This window comes from Myxine glutinosa, chromosome 5 (assembly GCF_964187855.1).
Source record: "Myxine glutinosa chromosome 5, kmMyxGlut1.1, whole genome shotgun sequence".
Lineage (NCBI taxonomy): Eukaryota > Metazoa > Chordata > Myxini > Myxiniformes > Myxinidae > Myxine > Myxine glutinosa.
Window position 1 is genome coordinate 205,773,716 of NC_136265.1, and position 20,602 is coordinate 205,794,317.

At 44.5% G+C, this 20,602-nt stretch overlaps 1 protein-coding gene across 1 annotated transcript in view; it reads right to left on the bottom strand.

The window, feature by feature from the left end:
* LOC137426465 (ras guanyl-releasing protein 3-like) overlaps window positions 1-20,602 on the bottom strand; it is a 309,201-nt gene that overhangs the window by 28,896 nt on the left and 259,703 nt on the right. The window contains exons 7-13 of the mRNA XM_078779402.1: window positions 19,607-19,780; window positions 9,200-9,316; window positions 3,270-3,545; window positions 3,064-3,144; window positions 2,864-2,968; window positions 1,291-1,406; window positions 1,009-1,198 (exon numbers count right to left, since the gene is read on the bottom strand). Coding sequence (XP_078635528.1) covers window positions 1,009-1,198; window positions 1,291-1,406; window positions 2,864-2,968; window positions 3,064-3,144; window positions 3,270-3,545; window positions 9,200-9,316; window positions 19,607-19,780 — 1,059 coding nt within the window. The remainder of the gene's footprint in view (window positions 1-1,008; window positions 1,199-1,290; window positions 1,407-2,863; window positions 2,969-3,063; window positions 3,145-3,269; window positions 3,546-9,199; window positions 9,317-19,606; window positions 19,781-20,602) is intronic.

Sequence of the window (20,602 nt, forward strand, 5' to 3'; positions counted from 1 at the left end):
CCGTCTCCCCTCCCCTCAATACCACTAGCAAAGATTAAACACCCATATAAACGAATTGGAATCATGCTGATCCTCTGTAGCAAGTATGGATGTAATCGGCACAGAACTATAGGAGGAGTAGTGCGACAAACACACACACAAACAAATACACACACACACACACACACACAGGTCCGTGATATAATACAGATTAATGAATATATGTTTTGTTACAATGTTATCATTGTTTTTGTTATTTTTTTGTAATTGGTGCCGGCCTGGTGTTGGCTTAGCGGTTAGGGTGCCGGCTTGGGATCCTTGGATCCTGGGTTCGAATCCCGGTCGATGCTAAATTAACACCAGGGGGGTTGACTCAGCCTGTCATCCTTCCGAAGTCGGCAAATTGAGTACCAGCTTGCTGGGATGAATGATCCCGGTGTGTACCCCGGTTTAGAATAGGTACACCGTATCCCTGTGCATCGTGAGAGGCGACTAAGGGTTTGCGCCAGGAAGGGCTTCCGGCCATAAAAACATTGCCTCAAACAGGGAACCATGATTGTCATGGGGCTCGCAAGGCTAACCCCCGCTTTAGCGGGGAAAATGGCCTTAAAACGATCATTCATTCATTCATTCATTCAATTGGAATACCATGCTGTGGAAGGACCAATGAAGCTGCTCTATACATCTGAACATGTCGTGCATTTAAAACATTTGAATTTTTGTGGAATATTTGTAGTTAATTAGCCTAATCAACTCAGGAGGTCATGACGATAATTTTGGTGTATCACACTCCGCATCAGACATCTCCAATATAACTCCACAAAAAACATGCCTCTCACACACACACACACACACACACACACACACACACACACACACACACACACACACACACACACACACACACACCCCCACAAACACAAACAACTCATCCATTTGTAGGAGATGTTACTACACTTTGCCAAACAGTAGAAGAATAATAACAATGACCATGGTGCACATTGTAAAGCCGAATCAAAAGACGCTCACAAATCCTGCGCAGTTTTCACAGAACGTCGGTCTTAGAAACGTAGTCTCCTGAAAACGATGGGCAAAACCAGGCGTCGGCTGGTGATGCAGGACGGAGCTCGCACGCAGAAAGTACAACGCCATCTCATCTTTGCTTACAAGTCCATCTCGGCTAGGCATGGGGCAGTTTCCTCTCCAGGCCATCGCCTGGCTGCACACACATCAGCGGATGGGCACTGTTAACACATTTCTTTCTTTTGATTTAAAAAAAAAAAACTTCATTCAAACATGAATTTTACTCACGAGTCTTTTTCAAGCATGGGGATGAATTCAAGAAGTGGGAAATTTGCAACGATCTGTGCAAAGTCCTGCTCGGAGATGTAGCCATCTTGATCATGGTCATAGTTTTTAAACACCGACTGCAAAGCAAATAGAGACAGAAAAGAGTCCAGAATCACACAATTCTACGATTGAATTGTGGTCAGTATTTATTCTGGCAGTGTGTGCGAAAGGTTGGGGTAATGGCTTTAAGTGTCTGAGACCCCATGCTTTTGTCACTCCCTAGGCAAAGTGCCCAATGTATTGACATATCCAAGCTTCGGGACAAGCTTTGACCCGGATTATTTGGCCATGAAAGCACACAAAGCACAATAATTCAACCCATCGTGATTGTGGGTGTTTTTTGTTGTTGTTATTTTGCGGAGCTAAGCTCCATCTCGGATGGATTGAGGTGCAAGAGCAGCGCTCCGGTGAGTTCCAGCAGCACTACACCCCTGGTCGTCTATCTTACTATAATTCACCAAATGTCTGTCCATCTGTTCGAAGGTACCGCAAAAACGGCTCAACCGATCGAAACGATATTTTGTGTGGGTAATCCTGGGATCTCCAGGAGTAAAATAGGCTATTTAGTTTTTCAATTTCAGCTTTGGTCTCCAGTATTCTCAGGTTTGGACTCCCGCATAACATTCACGTTCGCATAACGTTCATTGTAACCATGTTCTCATTGTGACGATGTATGTGTTCACGGCGGTGTTTGACGTGACGGTATGAACGTAATTTCGTAATGGTTTTTGTTTCGTAATCCTTTAATGAACGTTTAATGTTTAATGAACGTTTAATGCCCTTCGATGTCCGGGACCGCACGCGCGCTACACTGGACGGGCCAGCGTGTACCTTGCCCTTCGCCGTCAGGCTCGGGTAAACCGCTGAGCCCCATCTGTGTTGGGGACTGGGGCTTGAGGCAGTGTCCTTCATTAAAAGTATAATAAACGCTGTCTCCATCGATCTTGCCAAGGCCGTAACGTTTAATCTCGACATGAGAGAATTCCATGGAGCTATTTGGGCGGTGAATACGCTAACAGATCGCTGTCTCCATCGATCGCTAACAGATCGCTGTCTCCATCGATCTTGCCAAGGCCGTAACACCTATCGGCTCAAAATCCTTTTAACTGTTGATTTGGTACAGTTACACGTATCGGGAATTTGGTACACGTATCGGGAGTACATACGACATAGCGATTGTGAACACGATTATCGATCATGATTCACGATCACAATCATCACGATCATAGTGTATCGATCACGATTTGAAACACGATGGAATAATATTTACCGATATGAACAGTGATGTGGCTTTTATTGAAATTCTAAAGATACTGTTTAGATTTTGATGATTTGCGTGTGATATGATTCAACAGATGTTTATATGAATCGTTTAAACTAAAATAAAAACCTTCAATTTCTGATATTTTGCCTTTTCATTTGGGCCTCCCAATTGAAGCCTCGCCCATAGGGCGGGTACCGTTGCTAGTACTAATAATTGAAGTGACAATCAAGAAACTATCATTTGTGGGACATACAATGAAGTGTTAGGTACCTCTATCATACGCAGCACATGTCTGTTGATGGTTGCAGCGCTGTGTTTTGTGGGCACTCCCGAAATCCACTCCGGTATCATTACTGGTTTTGCTGCTGTCAAAGTCTGCATACATATGAATTGATCACTATTGCTGAATACAGCTTTCGAGAGAATCAACATAAAAACAAGCACTTCAAGAATAAACTTTGGTTCCTCACCGTTGTCTTGGAGCTTCGAGGTTCTCGGGACAGAGAAAGCTGATAAATTTCGTCCTCTGTATGGCACAGGTCCAAAGACAGCTGCAGCCAAAATGAAAATTAGCAAAATTGTCAAAAGCTCTTCCATAATTGGCTGTAGTATAATATTTTATGTTCCATCAGGTATAATTTGTTCCAAGAGATTAATTTAAATCTGCAAAACCCACTGTGAGGAGATGTACAAGGTCTGAGCTGGCGTCGAACACTGGTGGCGTGCCTTGGAGGCGTGCCAGTTCCCGGAAGGTAGAATATAGCTGCCACAGCTTGATAAGGTTGATATGATCATTATTTATCCGGTCTGGCATGGCGGCATGCAGTGCAAAGAGGTCCTTGAGATGGACCCCGAGGATCGGTACACGAAAGCCCTCACTCTCAGCCAACGCTCGTCTGTAGTTGCAGTAGTTTCCCAATGAACTGAGCAACTCTGTCATCTCAAACCACACCTGAGAGGTACCGTAAAGGAAATTGATGCAAAATAATAAAGACCTCAGGACTGCCATAAAAACTGAATATGTAGAAATGATAATGTAATTGTTGAAGTGGTTTTAAAGTGTAAATGGAAGAACACGAGGCGGGAATACAAAAATAAGCAATCGATTAATCAAACAATATGGGACTTTCGGAATCTATATAATAATAGCGTAAGGACTCGACTTTGTTATCCCTTTTACGCCGCACCCAGTGACCCGATGCCCACGGCACTAATGGATTTACGATCTACGAACCGCGCTCTTTGTTTATCACGTAGAGGCATACTCGAAAAATCTGAATTAGCCGACGTTGGGGCCCAAAAGCATCCGATTAACTGCCGATACGACGCCATCTTATGACGCCATCGTATTGGCGTCTGCTGGGCAAAGGCGAAGCAAGCCGTCCGCTGATTGGACAGGCGAAGGCGACAGCAAGCCGTCCACTGAGTGGACAATCCCAGAGTGGTGCTATGCCGATTCCTATTATGAATCCATTCATTTTTCAAAAGTATATCGTAGCGTTGTCATTTAAGTAGATTGCAATAAATACGTTGTTCATATACGCACTCTTCATTCTCATCTTTCTTCCTAACTCTTACTCGGACAAGCAAATCCCCTATGCCATCCATAATGGTACACTCTATCCATACACCACATCCTCCCTTCCGGATCCACGGGTTTTGGCTAGTGATGTATGAATGCTAAATGAGGCCTTTTGCACATGCGCTGAGTAAGTTTTCAATGATTCGGTTCTGCTCGACGGGCACTTTTAACATGCTGTTGCTAGTGCAAAATATGTGAATCAAATTGTCTTTCAAACACAATTTTCAGGAGTTGGATGATAGAGTAGAAATTTCAAGATGATTAACCATAATTCTTCTGTTCCTCGATTCAAATCAGACTCACAAGAATATAGCATATACGATAAATATTTGTCAATGATAGGAGTCGGATTCCTATCATTTCCTGATATTGATTTCCTGAATTTCCTGATTCCTGCAAGTGGCAGCCGTGGTTATAACACATACACACACATGAACGGACGCTTCTCCTTTCACCAACAGGTGCAAAAATCCAGGATAATTGATTTTTTGGCCCCAAAATCAAACAAACAATATATACTTGTAACGACACTCATAGTTTTTTTTTTGTTTTTTTTGTATACAAGATCGAGGCTCGTGAGAGAGCGAACATTAATCACACAGAAAGACAGACACATAAAACAAATAACATCGGGAGCGGTAGACAAGATGGGGAGAGAGGGGGAAGGACACAAACACAACATTTGAGAGCAGGGACCGAGAGACATGGAGACATCGAGAGATCTGTGGGAGGGAGAGGGCTTTGGGGGGAGGCATGTGAAGGGGGGGAGGCATGTGAAGGGGGGGAGGCATGTGAAGGGGGGGGGGGTGGGAGAGGTATAAACATATGGACACTGCCAGGATTTCCAGGAAATAAGTTGGAATTTCAAACAAGGTGGATCTGGGGTGAATTAGTGGGGGTAGAAAAGATCAAGGTTATGGATGGGGGAAGATAAGAGATGGTGGTGAACAGCTGTTTTAAAGACCTGGAGGGAGGAGAGGGATTGAAGGGAGTGTGGGAGTTTGTTCCACAGGCGGGAGAAAAGAGGAATGAAAGAGTGAAGGTGAGCAGAGAGCCGAGATTTCGGCAGTTTAACCATCAGAGGGTTGCTGGCAGATCTTGTGCGACCTGTAGGAATATTTGGGGGACAGAGCACAGAGAGAGCTGGGGGGGCAAGGCCGGAGAGGAGTCGGTAGAAGACAGAAAGACCACCTACCTGCCTGCGGTGAGTGAGTGAAAGGCCCTCAGAGATAGCTTCATCGCGGGAGATTCCAATGATTCTGAAAGCTTTGGTTTCAACAGCGTGAAGCCGAGCTAGGTGTGAGGCAGGAGCACCGGCCCAGAGGGGAGAGCAGTATTCCATTGAGCTGCAGTTGAAAGCCTTGTATGTGGTGAGGAGCTCAGGTGTGCCGAGGAAGGACTTCGCACGACGGAGGATGCCCAGTCGGCGACTGGCTTTGGAGGCCAGCTTGGAAATGTGGTTTTCCCAAGAAAGATCATGGCAGATAGTGAGACCCAAAAGCTTGAGTGACAGAACTTCTTGGAGAGGATTGTTGAGAAAGTAGATGGGAGGGTTGTCCAGTCGATCTTTTCGGAGAGACATAGTAAGAGAGTGAGATTTGGCAGGATTGAAAGACATGTTCCACTTGTTTGACCAGTCTGTGATTTTGTCCAGGTCTTCAGAGAGTGAGGAGGCTGCAGACTGCCGATCTGAGGGAAGAGGAATGGAGCGGCAGAGAGTGGAGTCATCAGCAAAGAGATAGAGAGGATTTTCCAGAGAGTCAGAGAGATCATTGATAAAGACCAGAAAAAGCACAGGGCCCAGCACACTTCCTTGGGGAACTCCAGCCTGAACAGGAAGGGGAGATGAGAGAAATCCATTCAGGGCCACACGTTGACTACGACCAGAGAGGAAGTCCGCAAGCCATGCATGGAGATTTCCATGGATACCATAGGAGGAGAGTTTGGTGAGCAGAGCTGGGTGCCAGACCGTATCAAAGGCCCTTGATATGTCAAGGGAGACAGCTCTGATTTCCTGTTTGGCATTGAGGACCTCCATCCATTGTTGAGACAGCAGAAGCAGCATGTCCAGAGTAGAGTGACCTGGTCTGAAACCAAATTGATGATCAGAGATCAAGCCATTGGAGAAGAGGAAAGATTTCATATCCGAAGCAATGATGGATTCCATGACTTTGCTGATAATTGGGAGCAGGCTGATTGGTCTGTAGTTGCAAGGATCTGTTTTTGCACCTTTTTTGTGTAAAGCGGTAATGTTAGCTGATTTCCAGGATGCTGGCAGATGACCTTGAGCAAAAGATAGGGTGAAAAGAACAGAGAGAGGGTGAGATAGAGCGGCAGAGCAGGATTTTAGGACCCGTGGGCTGATGCCGTCTGGTCCAGTTGCAGAATCAGAGTCGAGGTTTGACAAAAACTCCTCCACCTTGTCAGGAGAGAAGGACACAGAGTCCAGGAGCAGTTGGGTTCGACTGGGAAAGGTGGGAACGGAGAGAGATGGGTTTGGGACTAAGGATTTCGAGGCGAACACAGAGTTGAGGCATTCGGCTTTGTCACGTGCGATGTCAACTGTGTGGCCATTTGAGGTAAGGGAGGGGATGGAGGGGGAACAAACACCAGAAACGGATTTGACCAGACGCCACCAGGATTTGGAGGAAGGAGACAGGTTTGAGAGTTCATTCTTGAGTGAGGAGAGATAGTGCTTCCTGGCACTCCTGAGGGTAGACACACACTTGTTCCGAGCTTGGTGGAAGGAACTGAGATTTCCTTCAGTTGGATTAGCCTTCCAAGAGGCAAAGGCAAGTTGTTTCAGGGCAACTGCCTCACCACAAGATTCAGTGTACCATGGACGGGAGGAAGGGTAAGACAACTGAAGGCGAGATGGGATAAATCTGTGCATGAGAGAGATCAGTTTGCTTTGGAAGAATTCCCAGGAAGAATTGATGTCAGAGGCAGTGGAGATGGGAGACCAATCCAGACGATTGATGGCTGCTTGAAGACCGTCCCAGTCGGCCTGAGTGAAATGCCAGACTCGTCGACGCTGAGGAGGCTCTCTGAGAATGGCCAGAGAGATGTCCACTTTGACAAGCACATGATCAGAAGAACCGATTGGAGCAGAAGAAGAGCAGCAGACATTAGCAGGGAAGTTTGTCATAACCAAGTCTAGAAGAGAAGATACTCCATTGGCTGAGATCCGGGTCGGGAAATTGACAGATTGTGTCAATCCCAGTGAGTCACAGAAGTCCTTTGCTGAGGTGCCATGACTAGTGAGAGAGGAACCCACACCCAACCAGGTGGCATGATGACAGTTGAAGTCACCACATATGAGGAAGAGAGAGTTGGGATGAGTGGATAGAAGTTGGTCCATGTTGTCAGACATTGAAATGTAGATGGAGTCATCACTGTTTGGGGGACGGTACAGAACACATATGAACAAAAGGTGGGAGCGGAGAGGAAGCCGTAACCAGAGGTACTCCTGCGGGTGAGGAGGAAAGAGAGCAGTGCAAGGAGAGTGAGGAAGAGAGTTTTTGACAAAGATAGCCACCCCACCACCAGGCCGAGGCTCAGGTCTATCATACCGGAGGAGGGAGTAACCAGGAAGAGATATTAAGGAATCAGAGACATCTTGAAGGAGGAAAGTCTCTGTTAAGCAGATCAAGTCTGGATTGTCAGAAGCAACCTGTATGGAGAGATCAGTCAGGTAGTTTATACAACTCCTACTCCCACGCATTAATAGTTAATATCATCATTTTAAACTTACGCTGTACATGGACAAGACCCTCCCATCTGTATTAAGAAGCACGAAGGTTTGGGTAGGACACACCATATATGAACCTTCGGCCTTTCAGGGCCCATATCATCAGGAGTTTTTACAATATGGACTGAAAGATTTCATCTTTTTGTATGAGTTGATCAGGAAGTTCTCCAATTGCTTAGTTGCGCAAAGGCACACACCTTTCTTACAGGAATGCTCACAAGTACTTTCAGGTTCTTTAAAAGTTTATTTTAGTTGTTTCATTCCACATTTTTTATCTGACAGTCATTAAATATGTCCAGGTCTTGCTGATTCACTTCACTACTTAGGGTTTCTGCGCATGTGAGCTGAGAAATCTGGGGCAGATTACGTTTATTACAATTATGAGCAGATTACAATTATTAAGAGAATGAAAAGTATAGGAGAACAGAAGGAGAACAACAAACAACAACAACATGCATTTTAAGGCAATTTTCCCTGCTAGAGAGGGGGTTAGCCTTGCAGGCCCCATGACAATCTTCTCCATTTTGCCCTATTTTCTGCATCTCTCCTTGTTAACCCCTTGGCCCGCATTTCTTCTTCCACCATCTTCAGCCAAGTCTTTCTCAGTCTTCCCCATCCTCTACTTCCTTCTACATTCATTTCCATCACTCTTCTCAACCAGTCACTTTCATCCTTCCTCAACACATGACCAAACCATCTCAACCTGTTCCTCTTCACAGCATCAATCACAGGCTCTATTCCCATCATCTTCAGAAGAAGAACAGAAGGAGAACAGAAGAAGAAAATAAAAGAATAGAATAGAAAAAAGAAGAAGAAAAGAAGACAATTAAACACAGCTGGTAACCTTCAAATAAGAGGGTTGGGTTATGTAAGGTTAATGGAGATAGATAACATTGTGGGTAGAGATTGGGAATAACGTGAGATAGTGTTGCACCACCTGTTTGACGCCTGAAAGGGAAAGTGGGAACAAAGAGGTAGTTACTTGAAGAATATGTGTGGCCATGGAGTTTCTGGGGAGGGTCGGAGGGTTTAACGATCAGAGGGAGCAAGACCAAAGGATAGGCGGCAAAAGGAGTGGCCACTAACCTATCCATGATCGGTGAGAGCAACCGGCCTTGTTGTGGGAGATGCAATAATGCTAAGAACTTTAAATCTTGCAGAATCCAGGAGAGGCACATACATACGAATCTGGGGCCTACACGGGGCAAAAGGCGACATTTCCACACAATTCTCTGACATGACTTAATGATGAGTGGGAAGGTTTGCCTCACACCTTGTTCACTTCTGGTATAATGAGTGCATTTGTCTCCTTGAGCCTTGAGATGCAGCTGTGGCTGAGCCCACCCACAACAGCCATGAGAGTGTTGAAGTTCTGTAACTCCCACAACTTCTGCAAAGCAATACAGAGATGCCAACAGGTTAAAGGAGATAGTAGAGTGAAGGGCCTAGAAAATCAATATGTCATCCGCCTACAAAACTAGCAGAGAAATGCAATTGCTTTTTAAACCGGACGTTATGGATGTTACTGATGTGCGCCAGACATATGTCATATCACACGCTGTGCATGAAGAATGAAAATGTGAAATGCATTTGATGTGACTTGTAAAGTTGAACTTTACATATTTATTTTCGTATTTGTTAGGGAAAGGTAGCACCCATTCAAGGTTGTACTGAGGTTGTTAATGATCAACACAATGTGTGCTCTTGTTGCATCACTTTAGACAACAGCATTTACCGCCTTCCTAAAGGCGTTGTCTGTTGTTGGGCTTAGTAGGCCCTGGGCTGTCCGCCGCTATCGTTCCGTGACAAGGGTGCGACTTATTTTCACTCACAATATGGTCTAAATGATATTTGCTGTATTGTGTAAAAAGTTCTCCGCGTGAACAACGCCCAAGTCTGAGCATTAATTCGGAGTTACACGCACTATTTTTCAAAGTGTAATCGGCGATTAACTGCGTACGTTGGCCGGTAAGTCGGCCAGCCGGCGCAGTAGTATCACCCGCAACCAATCAGGAGCCGTATTTTTGTAAACACGGGCACTACTTGTACTGTCATGGCAGCTTCCACGTCGGCCTGAACTTGGTCATGTCCTGAGCAAAATCTACGGAGAAGTCGCCTTTATGGTGTGTTTTGCATCTGTCATCGGTACAAGAACAGAACGTGTGTCCATTTACTGAGGTTAGATGGGGTAAATATCGCGAGTGTTTAGGAAAATGGTTAGATTTATACGGGGAAAGTGGTGACATCGCCCGGTCGCGTCATCACAGTCATGCTGGCATTGACTTCTCCGATATTCCACCGAGTGCTGGTTACCATCCTACGTGCCGCAGGCGGTTCACTGATAAAAAGAGACAGCTTGCGAGTAAGAAACGATGCTTGCACGCTTTTGAGGGAGCTACTGAAGTATCTGCAGTAGATGCTTCTGTTCAAAAGCCTGGTGTGCTGTCGTCACCAAAAAAGAGTCTGCGATCAAGATCGGCATTGCCAATCTCTTCACAAGGCCATATCCTCCCACGTGTTTGCATCATTTACAAGAAAGAGTCACGTTACCTTAACCGAGTCCATGGGCCGGAGCGGGATAAACTCGTTCAAGCCGAAACACTCACAGCAGGTAGGTACCGAAGCCATTTGTTATGAGCTAAATCAGATTTGATCATTTTTATTTGCCATTCTGGCTTGTTTAAGAACAATTAATTTTCCTCCCACATCTTAAGTCCTCAAATTATATTTCAGGACGTCTGATTGAAGCTGCCAAGCTGAAAAAAGGATGAAAGTATATTGGTCCACACTAGGAGATCTGATTGTGTCGCTGCAGAAGTCAGTTACCATAAATTATGTTTTGTGCAATACACAAGATTTCTCAGCAAGGACAGAGGGCCAGCAGTCAGTACACCTCAAAATGAAAGGTATGACGACATATCACATCACTTGTGTGAAATAATTCCTTATCATGTCTTCATGTGGGACCTTATTTATTTTTTCTTTTCTCACAGCATCTTGTATGAAGAAGCTTTTAGAATGTTGTGCCAAGATGTGATCCCGACAAGAATCATCAACAATGGAGAAGTATTCAGGCTAACAAAACTTGTGGATACATTCACAAAAATGGTGAAAAAACATCATGGTGTCATAGTGTCAAATATGAGGTGAGTGTAGTTTGAGTGTGTAATATGTGTATGCTTGCTCATGCTGCCACTTTACTGCAAATTATAAAGTTGTGTAATGATGTGGAAATGCCCAACATATTTGATCTTTTCCAGGAATAAAAAATATATAAAAATAAAAAATCTTTTTCAGGAATGATCGCATGAAATCTCTACTGATGCAGACGTTATCTTTTCCAGGAATGATCGCATGAAATCTCTACTGATGCAGACGTTATCTTTTCCAGGAATGATCGCATGAAATCTCTACTGATGCAGACGTTTCCACAACTGATTTTTCATCAACCACCACGCCGGAATACGTCACTGCTGGTGTTTACAGACACGTTCACAGCAACAGCAGTGGCCAGTCAGTGTGCATCAGAATCATCTGACAGTAGTGAGTCTGAGACAGGTGCTGCTGAAGTGAGTGACTGTGACATTGGCACTGGTGCAGGTCCTTCATCCAGCCGACCAACCCGTCAGAGCAATGCAGTGCCCATATCAGGTCGGGAGATTGATGCTGATATTGTCCGCATTATATATACTAGGGCATGCCCGTACTATATATATATCTAAAATTATATCCCCCCCCCCTCTATTTACATGAAATGGTTTGGTCCAAAGCGAACGGCTTGCGAGTACGGTGACAATCCCCCCCCCCCCCCCCTCTATTTACATGAAATGGTTTGGTCCAAAGCGAACGGCTTGCGAGTACGGTGACAATCCCCCCCCTCTATTTACATGAAATGGTTTGGTCCAAAGCAAACGGCTTGCGAGTACGGTGACAATCCCCCCCCTCTATTTACATGAAATGGTTTGGTCCAAAGCGAACGGCTTGCGGAGTTTGGTAAAGAAATCGCCATAGCTCGGTAACTACTTGTCCGATTAATATGAAACCTTGAAAAGGCACATCCTCAGGTCCCCAGCAATATACCTGGCAAGTTTCAAGTATATCGGACCCGTGGTTGTCGAGAAACAGCGGTCACAGACAAACATACAAACATACACACAGAGATTACTGGAATTATAGATAGATAATGCACATTATAATGTAGTCCCTGGTGTTGGGCTAGCGGCTAGGGTGCCGGCTTAGGATCCTAGGATCCTGGGTTCGAATCCCGGTCAATCGCTGAATTAACGCCAGGGGGGTTGACTCAGCCTGTCATCCTTCCGAGGTCGGCAAATTGAGTACCAGTTCACTGGTAATTCCCTGCTTGTCGTTAAAGGCGGCAAAAAAGGTTGGCGTCAGGAAGGGCATCCGGCCGTAAAACATTGCTTCAAAAAGGGGACCGAAAAACAACAACAACCACAGCTCCCGAAAAAGGCCAACCCCCGCTTGCGGGGAAAAAATGGCCTCTAAAGGTGGTTTATATATATATATAATGCAGGTTTGTTCCTCAAGGCAGAAGTAAATGTATCTCCTGGACTTCAGTGCCCTTGGCCACCTTTAGCATCTGACCTTGGTCTATCTGCTGTCAAGGGTATGGTCCCAGTAGCTTTATACAACTTCTTAGCTTGGGTTGTTGGGGCTAGTGATGAACCAGCCCTTTAAGATTTTGTCCGCGTACCCGAGGATGTAGAGCTGAAAATATTTTCACTCTGCCAGGACATTATCCTGCTTGCATCCAAAGGTAAGAAAACAAACACCCAAGTCTCTGTGTTTGGGTATGACCATTCGTCATTTGACAGGGTCATCCCAGTTACTGAACGTGATGAACAAACTTGGTCATTGTGCATCACGGGAAACTGTTGTCCGTCATGAGACTAGCATAGAGGAACTACAGATCCAGCAGTCTGCTAATTCCATCCCCGCAGGTTTCTCCAGGCATGTGCCAACAACTATTGTCTGGGATAATATCGATTTTGGCCAGGAAACACAAACTGGAAAAGGAACTACCCACCATACAAATGGCTTACTGGTGCAAAATGCTCAGTACGAGGTAAATGTTGTGAATGACCGTACTGTAAGGGTTAGTATGAAGAAAGGCAGTCGATCCCTGAAAAGTTGCCCAAGCAGTAATATTGAATATTACACGTGAAAAGAACGTCACGGACATCAGAATCTGGGATTCCTGTTGGACATTGAGACTAAAAGACAGAATTATGAAGCGGTTATTAAAGACATGGTCAAAACTGAAATGGCATTCATTTGCTGAAGGTTTGTAGACCGCGGGCTGCATTTGATTCCCGGGTGGACAGGCTTTCACACCACACTTCAGGCTGATAAGGTGCTCAACAAATCTACTATTCATTACCTTCCTGTCGTCGATGCATCGTATACAGAACTTAACACAATCTATACCATTATGAATGAAAAGCTTGGACCTGGCTGATGTTCTCGATTTGGCTAATATGGTGATCGTATGTGACCAGGCTATTTATGCAAAGGTTCAAGAGATTCGATGGAGTGATAATGAATTGATGAACAGGTTTGTGGTCAGAATGGGCGAGTTTCATACATGCATGGCATTCATGGCAGTGATCGGAAAACGATTCTCAGATGCTGGTCTCAGAGACGTGGTTGTTGAAGCCCAGGTAATAGCCGAAGGGTCTATGAATGGTTTCATTTCGGGTCATCATTACAACCGGTCCATCTGGTGCCATAAGCTCCTCTCGGAATGTCTCCATCGAATCAGATTCCAGAGATTTCTTGACTCGCTGTGCGATGAAGATGCAACTCGCGTTCTTGGCGTCATCAATGACACGCACTCATCATTCCTGTCAGGCTCTCTGAACATTAGTGCTGACCTTGATGCCATTCTGTCTATGTACGACTTGTTTGTTGAAGAGCAAAGGAAGTTTCATCCCACCTTCGATTTCTGGTCATCCTACTTGGAGATGGTGACTATATTGCTCCTTTTCATTCGAGCCACTCGGGAATCCAACTGGGAGCTCCATCTCGCTGCAACTTTATCTATGTTGCCATGGTTTTTTTCGTATGATCGAGTACATTATGCCCGATATTTGACGCTTATTGGGTTGAAATGATTGGTCTTCCGGAGACCCATCCTCAGTGCTGTGCTGAACTACGTGAACGTGGCCAGTGGACAGTCCAAAGATAAGACCAACATGGTTTTGCCTCTATAGCTTGCGACCAGGCTATCGAGCAGACTGTCAACCGTGATTCGAAAACATCAACAGGAATCACCAACTTCAGCCTTGATAGGGCAGCCATTCACCGCTGGATCCTTTCACAGAATGAACGTGCGGCTATAACCCGACAATGTCAGACCCTAGCGGGTAGTCATTCTGAATCACGTCGTCAGAAGGATTTGGATACAGCTTGTACAATAAGGGATGAGGGGCACATCCAGAACCTCATGTCTACCATCTCCTCAATGATGGATCCTTTCGATCCGAAAGCTGACTTGGTAAGCATTAGTTCTGGGATCATTGCAAGCCCCTCTGTGAAGCTTGATCTCCTAAATGCCTATGAAACCGGTGAGCATTTACTCTGCTGCTTTATGGAATCCCGCTTGTTGACAAACACTGTCGAATTCTACTCCGTCCTCAAGGCTCAGAAGCTCAAAACTTTCACTGCACAAGTGAAAAGTACTTCGAGGGTAACATCTAAGAAAGAAATTATCCTGAGGGCTGATCGTAATTTGTTCGCACGACTGCTGATCATTGTTCAGACGCGGCAACTCGACATGCGAAAGGTACTTTCATATTCTCTAAGTCCTGTCTCGCTTCCCCTCCAGTGCGGATGGTAGTCTTGCAAAAACCAATAAATCCGCGTCGATGGATGTGATGGAGCGTAGGGTAGACAATGTCCTTGCTCTTTCAATGCCTCACGACACTGCTGTTATAGTAGATGGCATGGCTGTGATTCAGGGACTTGTCCGTATACCGCAGACATTTCTTAACCTGGCTCAAAATATCCTAGCTGCCCTCATTAAAATAATGGTGAGGTGCATCTGACATCTCGATCATCTCGGTGAGGTGCATCTGACATCCCTGACATCTCGATCAAAAATGCTGAGCGTTCTCGCCGTAGTACCCAAGGTACTAGTGTAATTAGATTGTTGTACGGCCCTGATCAAAAAGTCCCAATTCAGTGGAAGAAGTTTCTCGCCAGTGGTAAGAATAAAGAAGCACTGATTGATTTTCTCTTCACCACTTGGCGGTCAACCAGTCTGCCTAATATAGAGCGCGATTACAGCATTTATGTGACACATTCTGACCAGTGTGACGTGCTGAAAGCGACATCAGGTGAGGTATGTGTACAGTTAGTGGATGAGTTGCTGTGCGATCACAAGGAAGCGGACACCCGCCTCATACTCCATGCAAAGCACGCCAGTTCCAGCTAACGTGATATTGTCATTCACAGTCCCGATACTGACGTCGCAGTGATCGCTGTTGCACTCGGCGCGCAAATACAGGCAAATTTGTTTTTTTCGACTGGCGTGAAAAATCGCGCCCGTGTGATTGATATCGGACGTATCAGAAGTAACTTGGGGGAGGAATTGTCTCCGGCTCTCATTGGATTTCACACCCTTACCGGATGCGACTCAACAAGTTCTTTTTATGGTAAGGGAAAAAAGAAGATCTTTTCAGTAATGTCCAAAAACGAGACTTAAGTGCGAGGCTGGGGTCCCATTTCGATATAGCAGCAGAAACCGTTACTTCATTGGAGAGGTTCGTTTGTGCTATTTACGGTCAAGAGTCGGCAGCGGATGTGAATGATGCAAGATACAGAGTATTTTGTTTGGCTTCGTCACCAGGAGAACAGTCTATGCCACCTACAAACGACGCCCTACACCAACATATTCTGCGTGCGAGCTATCAAGCCGCCATACACAGACGGGCGCTATCACCCGTGATCAATGCTCCGACTCCAGTTGGCCACGGCTGGCGACAGACAGGGGACGAATTGTCAATTTTGTGGATGATACAGGACCCTGCCCCAGAAATGATCTTGCAGGTAGTCAACTGCACCTGTAAAACGTCGAACTGCAAAACAGGACAGTGTTCGTGTCGCTCCTCTACCTTGTCGTGCACGGATATATGCAAGTGTCGGAATTGTGAGAATAGTTCGAAAACACCGACCGAGGGGGGAATCAACAGGACGACGACGACGATGATGCTGATGACGATTAGATGAAAATAATTAATGAACGGATTCAGTATAACTAATGTCACATATCCACAGCTTTTCGTCGTCATCCCTCTTGCTAGTCCTTCCAGTGATATTCTGGTCCTGGCATGGAATTTCAATAACGCATATGACAAATAAGGTTCATTATACACGTGTAAGGTTCATTATATTCATTATAAGAGGTTCATTATGCATTCATTAAGGTTCAGTAAACAAATCCCGAGGACACAAGGTTCCACCTTGCCATTGCGAGATAGTGAACATTTTTGAGGTGGTTTCCTACCGATGTCTGAATTTCCATTCGTGTTTAAATGAGAATGACACATTGTGATACATGGCTTAATCAGTCACAGGAAGATAATTAAGGCTTAATTAGTAATTTTGTGAAGATGATTCTGTGTAGTCTTCCCTTAGTGGAACCTGGTGTAGGTTAGTTAACAGCTTCACTGTTCTAATTTCCATTTCTGTTTGCACAGAAAGTGTCATACATGTATAAGATGAGAATGTTATCCGTCTTTTAATGACGAAGTGCCTCATTACTGTCGGAGTACGATGGCGGTATTCCATTAATGTTAAGTAAGCAGGTGGTTGTATCCGTATGCGCAATTTCAAATCTCTAGGTCAGTCGATGTGGAAGATGAAGCCTTGTCAATGTCGAGATAATTAGTGCTAATCAAAAAGATTTGATCGCGCTCGGGCTAAAGTACCGATTTGCATCCTTTATAATTTCCACATTGGCCACCCCAGGACCACGATGTTTCCAAAAGTGGAGGATAGTAGTACGTCCTGTTGTCTTCAGTCATTTCAGACATCTCGGTCGGTATTGGAGGTAGATACAGACTCGTAAAAATGAAGGAAATCCTTAAAAATCGCTATTTTTCTGAATGATGCACCTTGTTGCAGTTTTCATTATCTTGACAATAAAATGTTTACATGGTCGATACTTCTGATTCGTGATATATGTTCTCGTATCTGACGGTCCCGTAGGGTTGAGGCTTGGGAGATGTATATTCGCGGAGATATACGATTACCAAAATTGGAAAAATGCGAAAATGCCACTTTTCGCACCCTGGCGACCAACTTCGACAGCTCACTGTGCCTAATTGGGCCAAGATCTCGTGGAGAACTTTTGTACTAATGTCCACCATATACGTGTCTACCAGCAGCCCAAAGTTCACCTCGCACCCCTTCCTCGGAACGAAAAGTGTTTTTAGGGCCTTTTCATAGGGACTGCTGGCCTATAGGGCTGGTTCAGAGAACCATATGGCGGAGGCAGTTAACAATTAGTAAAATTAACAAGCCAGATATTATTGTTATTCATTTCAAGAAAAGTCCATTATCTTACTATAATTCACCAAATGTCCGTCTGTCCGTCTGTTCCCAGGTACCGCAAAAACGGCTAAACCGATCGTAACGAAATTTTGGGTGGGTAATCCTGGGACACCCTGGAGTAAAATTGACCATATTGTTTTTCCAATTTTTCCAATTTCCAATTTTTCCAAACACGATGGAATAATATTTACCGATATGAACAGTTATATGGTTTTTATTGAAATTCTACAAATACTGCTTAGATTTTGATGATTTGCGTGTAATATGATTTAATGGATGTTCATGTAAATTGTTTAAAATAAATTTAAAAAGCCTTCAATTTCTGATATTTTGCCTTTTCAGTTGGGCCTCCGAATTGAAGCCCTGCCCATAGGGCGGGTACCGTTGCTTGTATCATTTAATGCACAAATAACCTTAGATATAATGAAAATAAAAATAACCAGACAAAAAGAAGATTTAAACAAAACGGGTGACTATTTCCTGCTACACCAGAGTAGGCCTGTAACATGCATTGAACTGAAAACTAGATATCTGCGATCACAAAGCAATCACCAAGAGTAAGGCGATCAAACCTTGACGATCGCCTGTGACTTACCCTTGGCCCGTGATCCAATGATGGCGATATTTTTTGGACCACCATATGACCTTAACCTTCAACATTTAGTGATAAAGTGAATGAAAATGAATGAATGAATGAATGGTCGTTTTAAGGCCATTTTCCCCGCTAGAGCGGGGGTTAGCCTAAGTGTAAATAAAGTGTAAATTAATAATGTGTCCTCATCTACAATCTATCCATAAAACTAAACATCATGAAAATTAGAGGTAAATTATTCAAGTTATGATCAAAAAGGTGTTTTTTTTGTTGATTAGGTCATCATCTGAAAAAGGTAGGTCAAGGACACTAATCAAATATCAGGTGCGCAACTTCAATGCAGGTATACTATTATGATGGAAGAACATCTTAATAGACTAAGCGGTCTTTGAGATTCTGCAATGGGAAAATTGAGCGATGACAAAAAACACATCTTTTTTTTTCAGACCACCATTTGACCTTGACCTTTAATTCAAAGGGGTATGATGTAATTCAAGCATAAATGCTCCTTGCTCGAGGCTATCGAGAGAGGGTAATGTTGTTCTGATCGGACAAACCTTAGTCGACTTATGGTGAAAAATGTTAAAATATCTAGAATTGGGTCAAAGTCAAAATAAATGACGTCAACCCCACATAAGTGTTAGTCCCATTCTGAAAGTCCCAACCGGCTCCGAGCTACAGCTCGATCTTTGGCAGAAAAACCAAAAGGAAGACAAAATCATGTAAATGGTGGTTTTGTACAACATGGTGTCTAGGAAACTCTGTGGTACCATGAAAATTTTGGGGCATTAATTGGAGACACAAACCATACACCAGCTATAAGCCTTCCTTCCCCTATCATATAGGCCTTACCCCATAGAGCAGAGTCTCCCTATCTTATCCTATAGGGGGAGGCTTAATAAAAAATACAATACCACAAAGAGGAGAAGGAAATATTAAAGACAAATGTAATGTGGAAACAGACAACAAGCAATAGGAAACACTGCAAGAGTAACTGTGGAAATGGGGAGGTAGGGGGTTGGGGGGGGGGGGGGGAACAGAGAGTTGGAAATAAGGAGTGGGAGAGGGAATGGGTTGTAGAGAGGGCTGAATTTGGGGAGGGCAAGAAGATTGGGGAAAGAGAGGAGGTTGGGGGAAAGGATGCGAAATTGGAAAGAGGGGTTGAGGTAGAAGAAAAAGAAAGGAAGAGGGAGTTGAAGAGAGGATTGAGAAGGGATTGGGGGGGAGAGGAAGAAGAAGTTGGGAAGAGGGGTTGGGGGTTGGGAGAAGGGTAAAGAGGGGTTGGAGATAGTGTGAGGGGAAGTATAAAGGGATGGAGGAGAGAAGGAAGAAGATAAAAGACGAGAGGAAGGGGGGAAGAGGGAGAGACCACATGTAAGATATCAGAGGAACCTCTCCATCACAAGGCACAAGACAAGATGGCATGAACTTTGAATGGGGTGTGATCGGAGGGTCAGGATTTTATGGGATAATAGTGTTATTAATAGGTAATTTGAAGTAAGAATCGCACACCTTCGCCACGTGTACAAACTTGGTAATAACTTCAGCACGTTGAAGGGCTGTGGGTTTGCTCAGGACCATGATCTGCACCCACTGGGACACGCCATTGAAGAGGCTGATAGAACGCTCTAGTGTCGCATTCTCCTCCAGGCATCCACGCAGCACGTAACTCTGGTAATCTGTAAACTACCAACAACACAAATATGGGGGCTTAAGGTATGAGGCAGAAGCACATATTGAACCATAAAACTGACAATGAACAATTATTATTCCAACAGGGGCCCATGGATTGCAGTGAACGCCGCCTTCCTGGTGAAATATGAAACTTGTAGGATGATCTGCAACCACTTGGGAATGTAAACAATCACAACATCCTTTGCTAGTTTCTTTGTGATTGTCCCTTGGACAAAATTAATATCCTGCCTAAAATTAAGCAAGAAAGAATTTGTGATAAAGAAATGGTCATTATCATGTACCCAATACCATGCTCTCCCTGGAGTGTCAGTTGTGCTGAAGTAATTTATTGGCTCGGATTACAATCTTGGATGGGTCGTCACTCCGACACAGGAAGTCAGGGCAGAAGTTTGGAATTTGTCCAGGGTGCCATGAGCCACAGACAGCATACTCTTCACGAAGGACACTGTGGAATTTTTAACGTCCACCAACTAATGCTGGCAGACGGGGCGTCCGCCTTAATGTCCATCCCACGAGATATGCAGAAAATATATGTATACATGAAGGTCATAGCCTGTCACGGATGCGTGTCCAACTCACAATCACGTGACATATGCATAAAGGATATGTGACAATAAACGACACAAAACCACTGATCTTCTTCCTGGTGCATATATACATGTCGTTAAAAGTAAAGAATGACCTCAGATAAATACCTTTTATTACATAGGTTTAAGTCCTGTTTGGGAGAATGCCAATCCACTCTCCACTTCAAGCTTTAAAAACCCCTTACCACCCATCACGGTCACCTGTAAAACTCAATCGCACGAGATA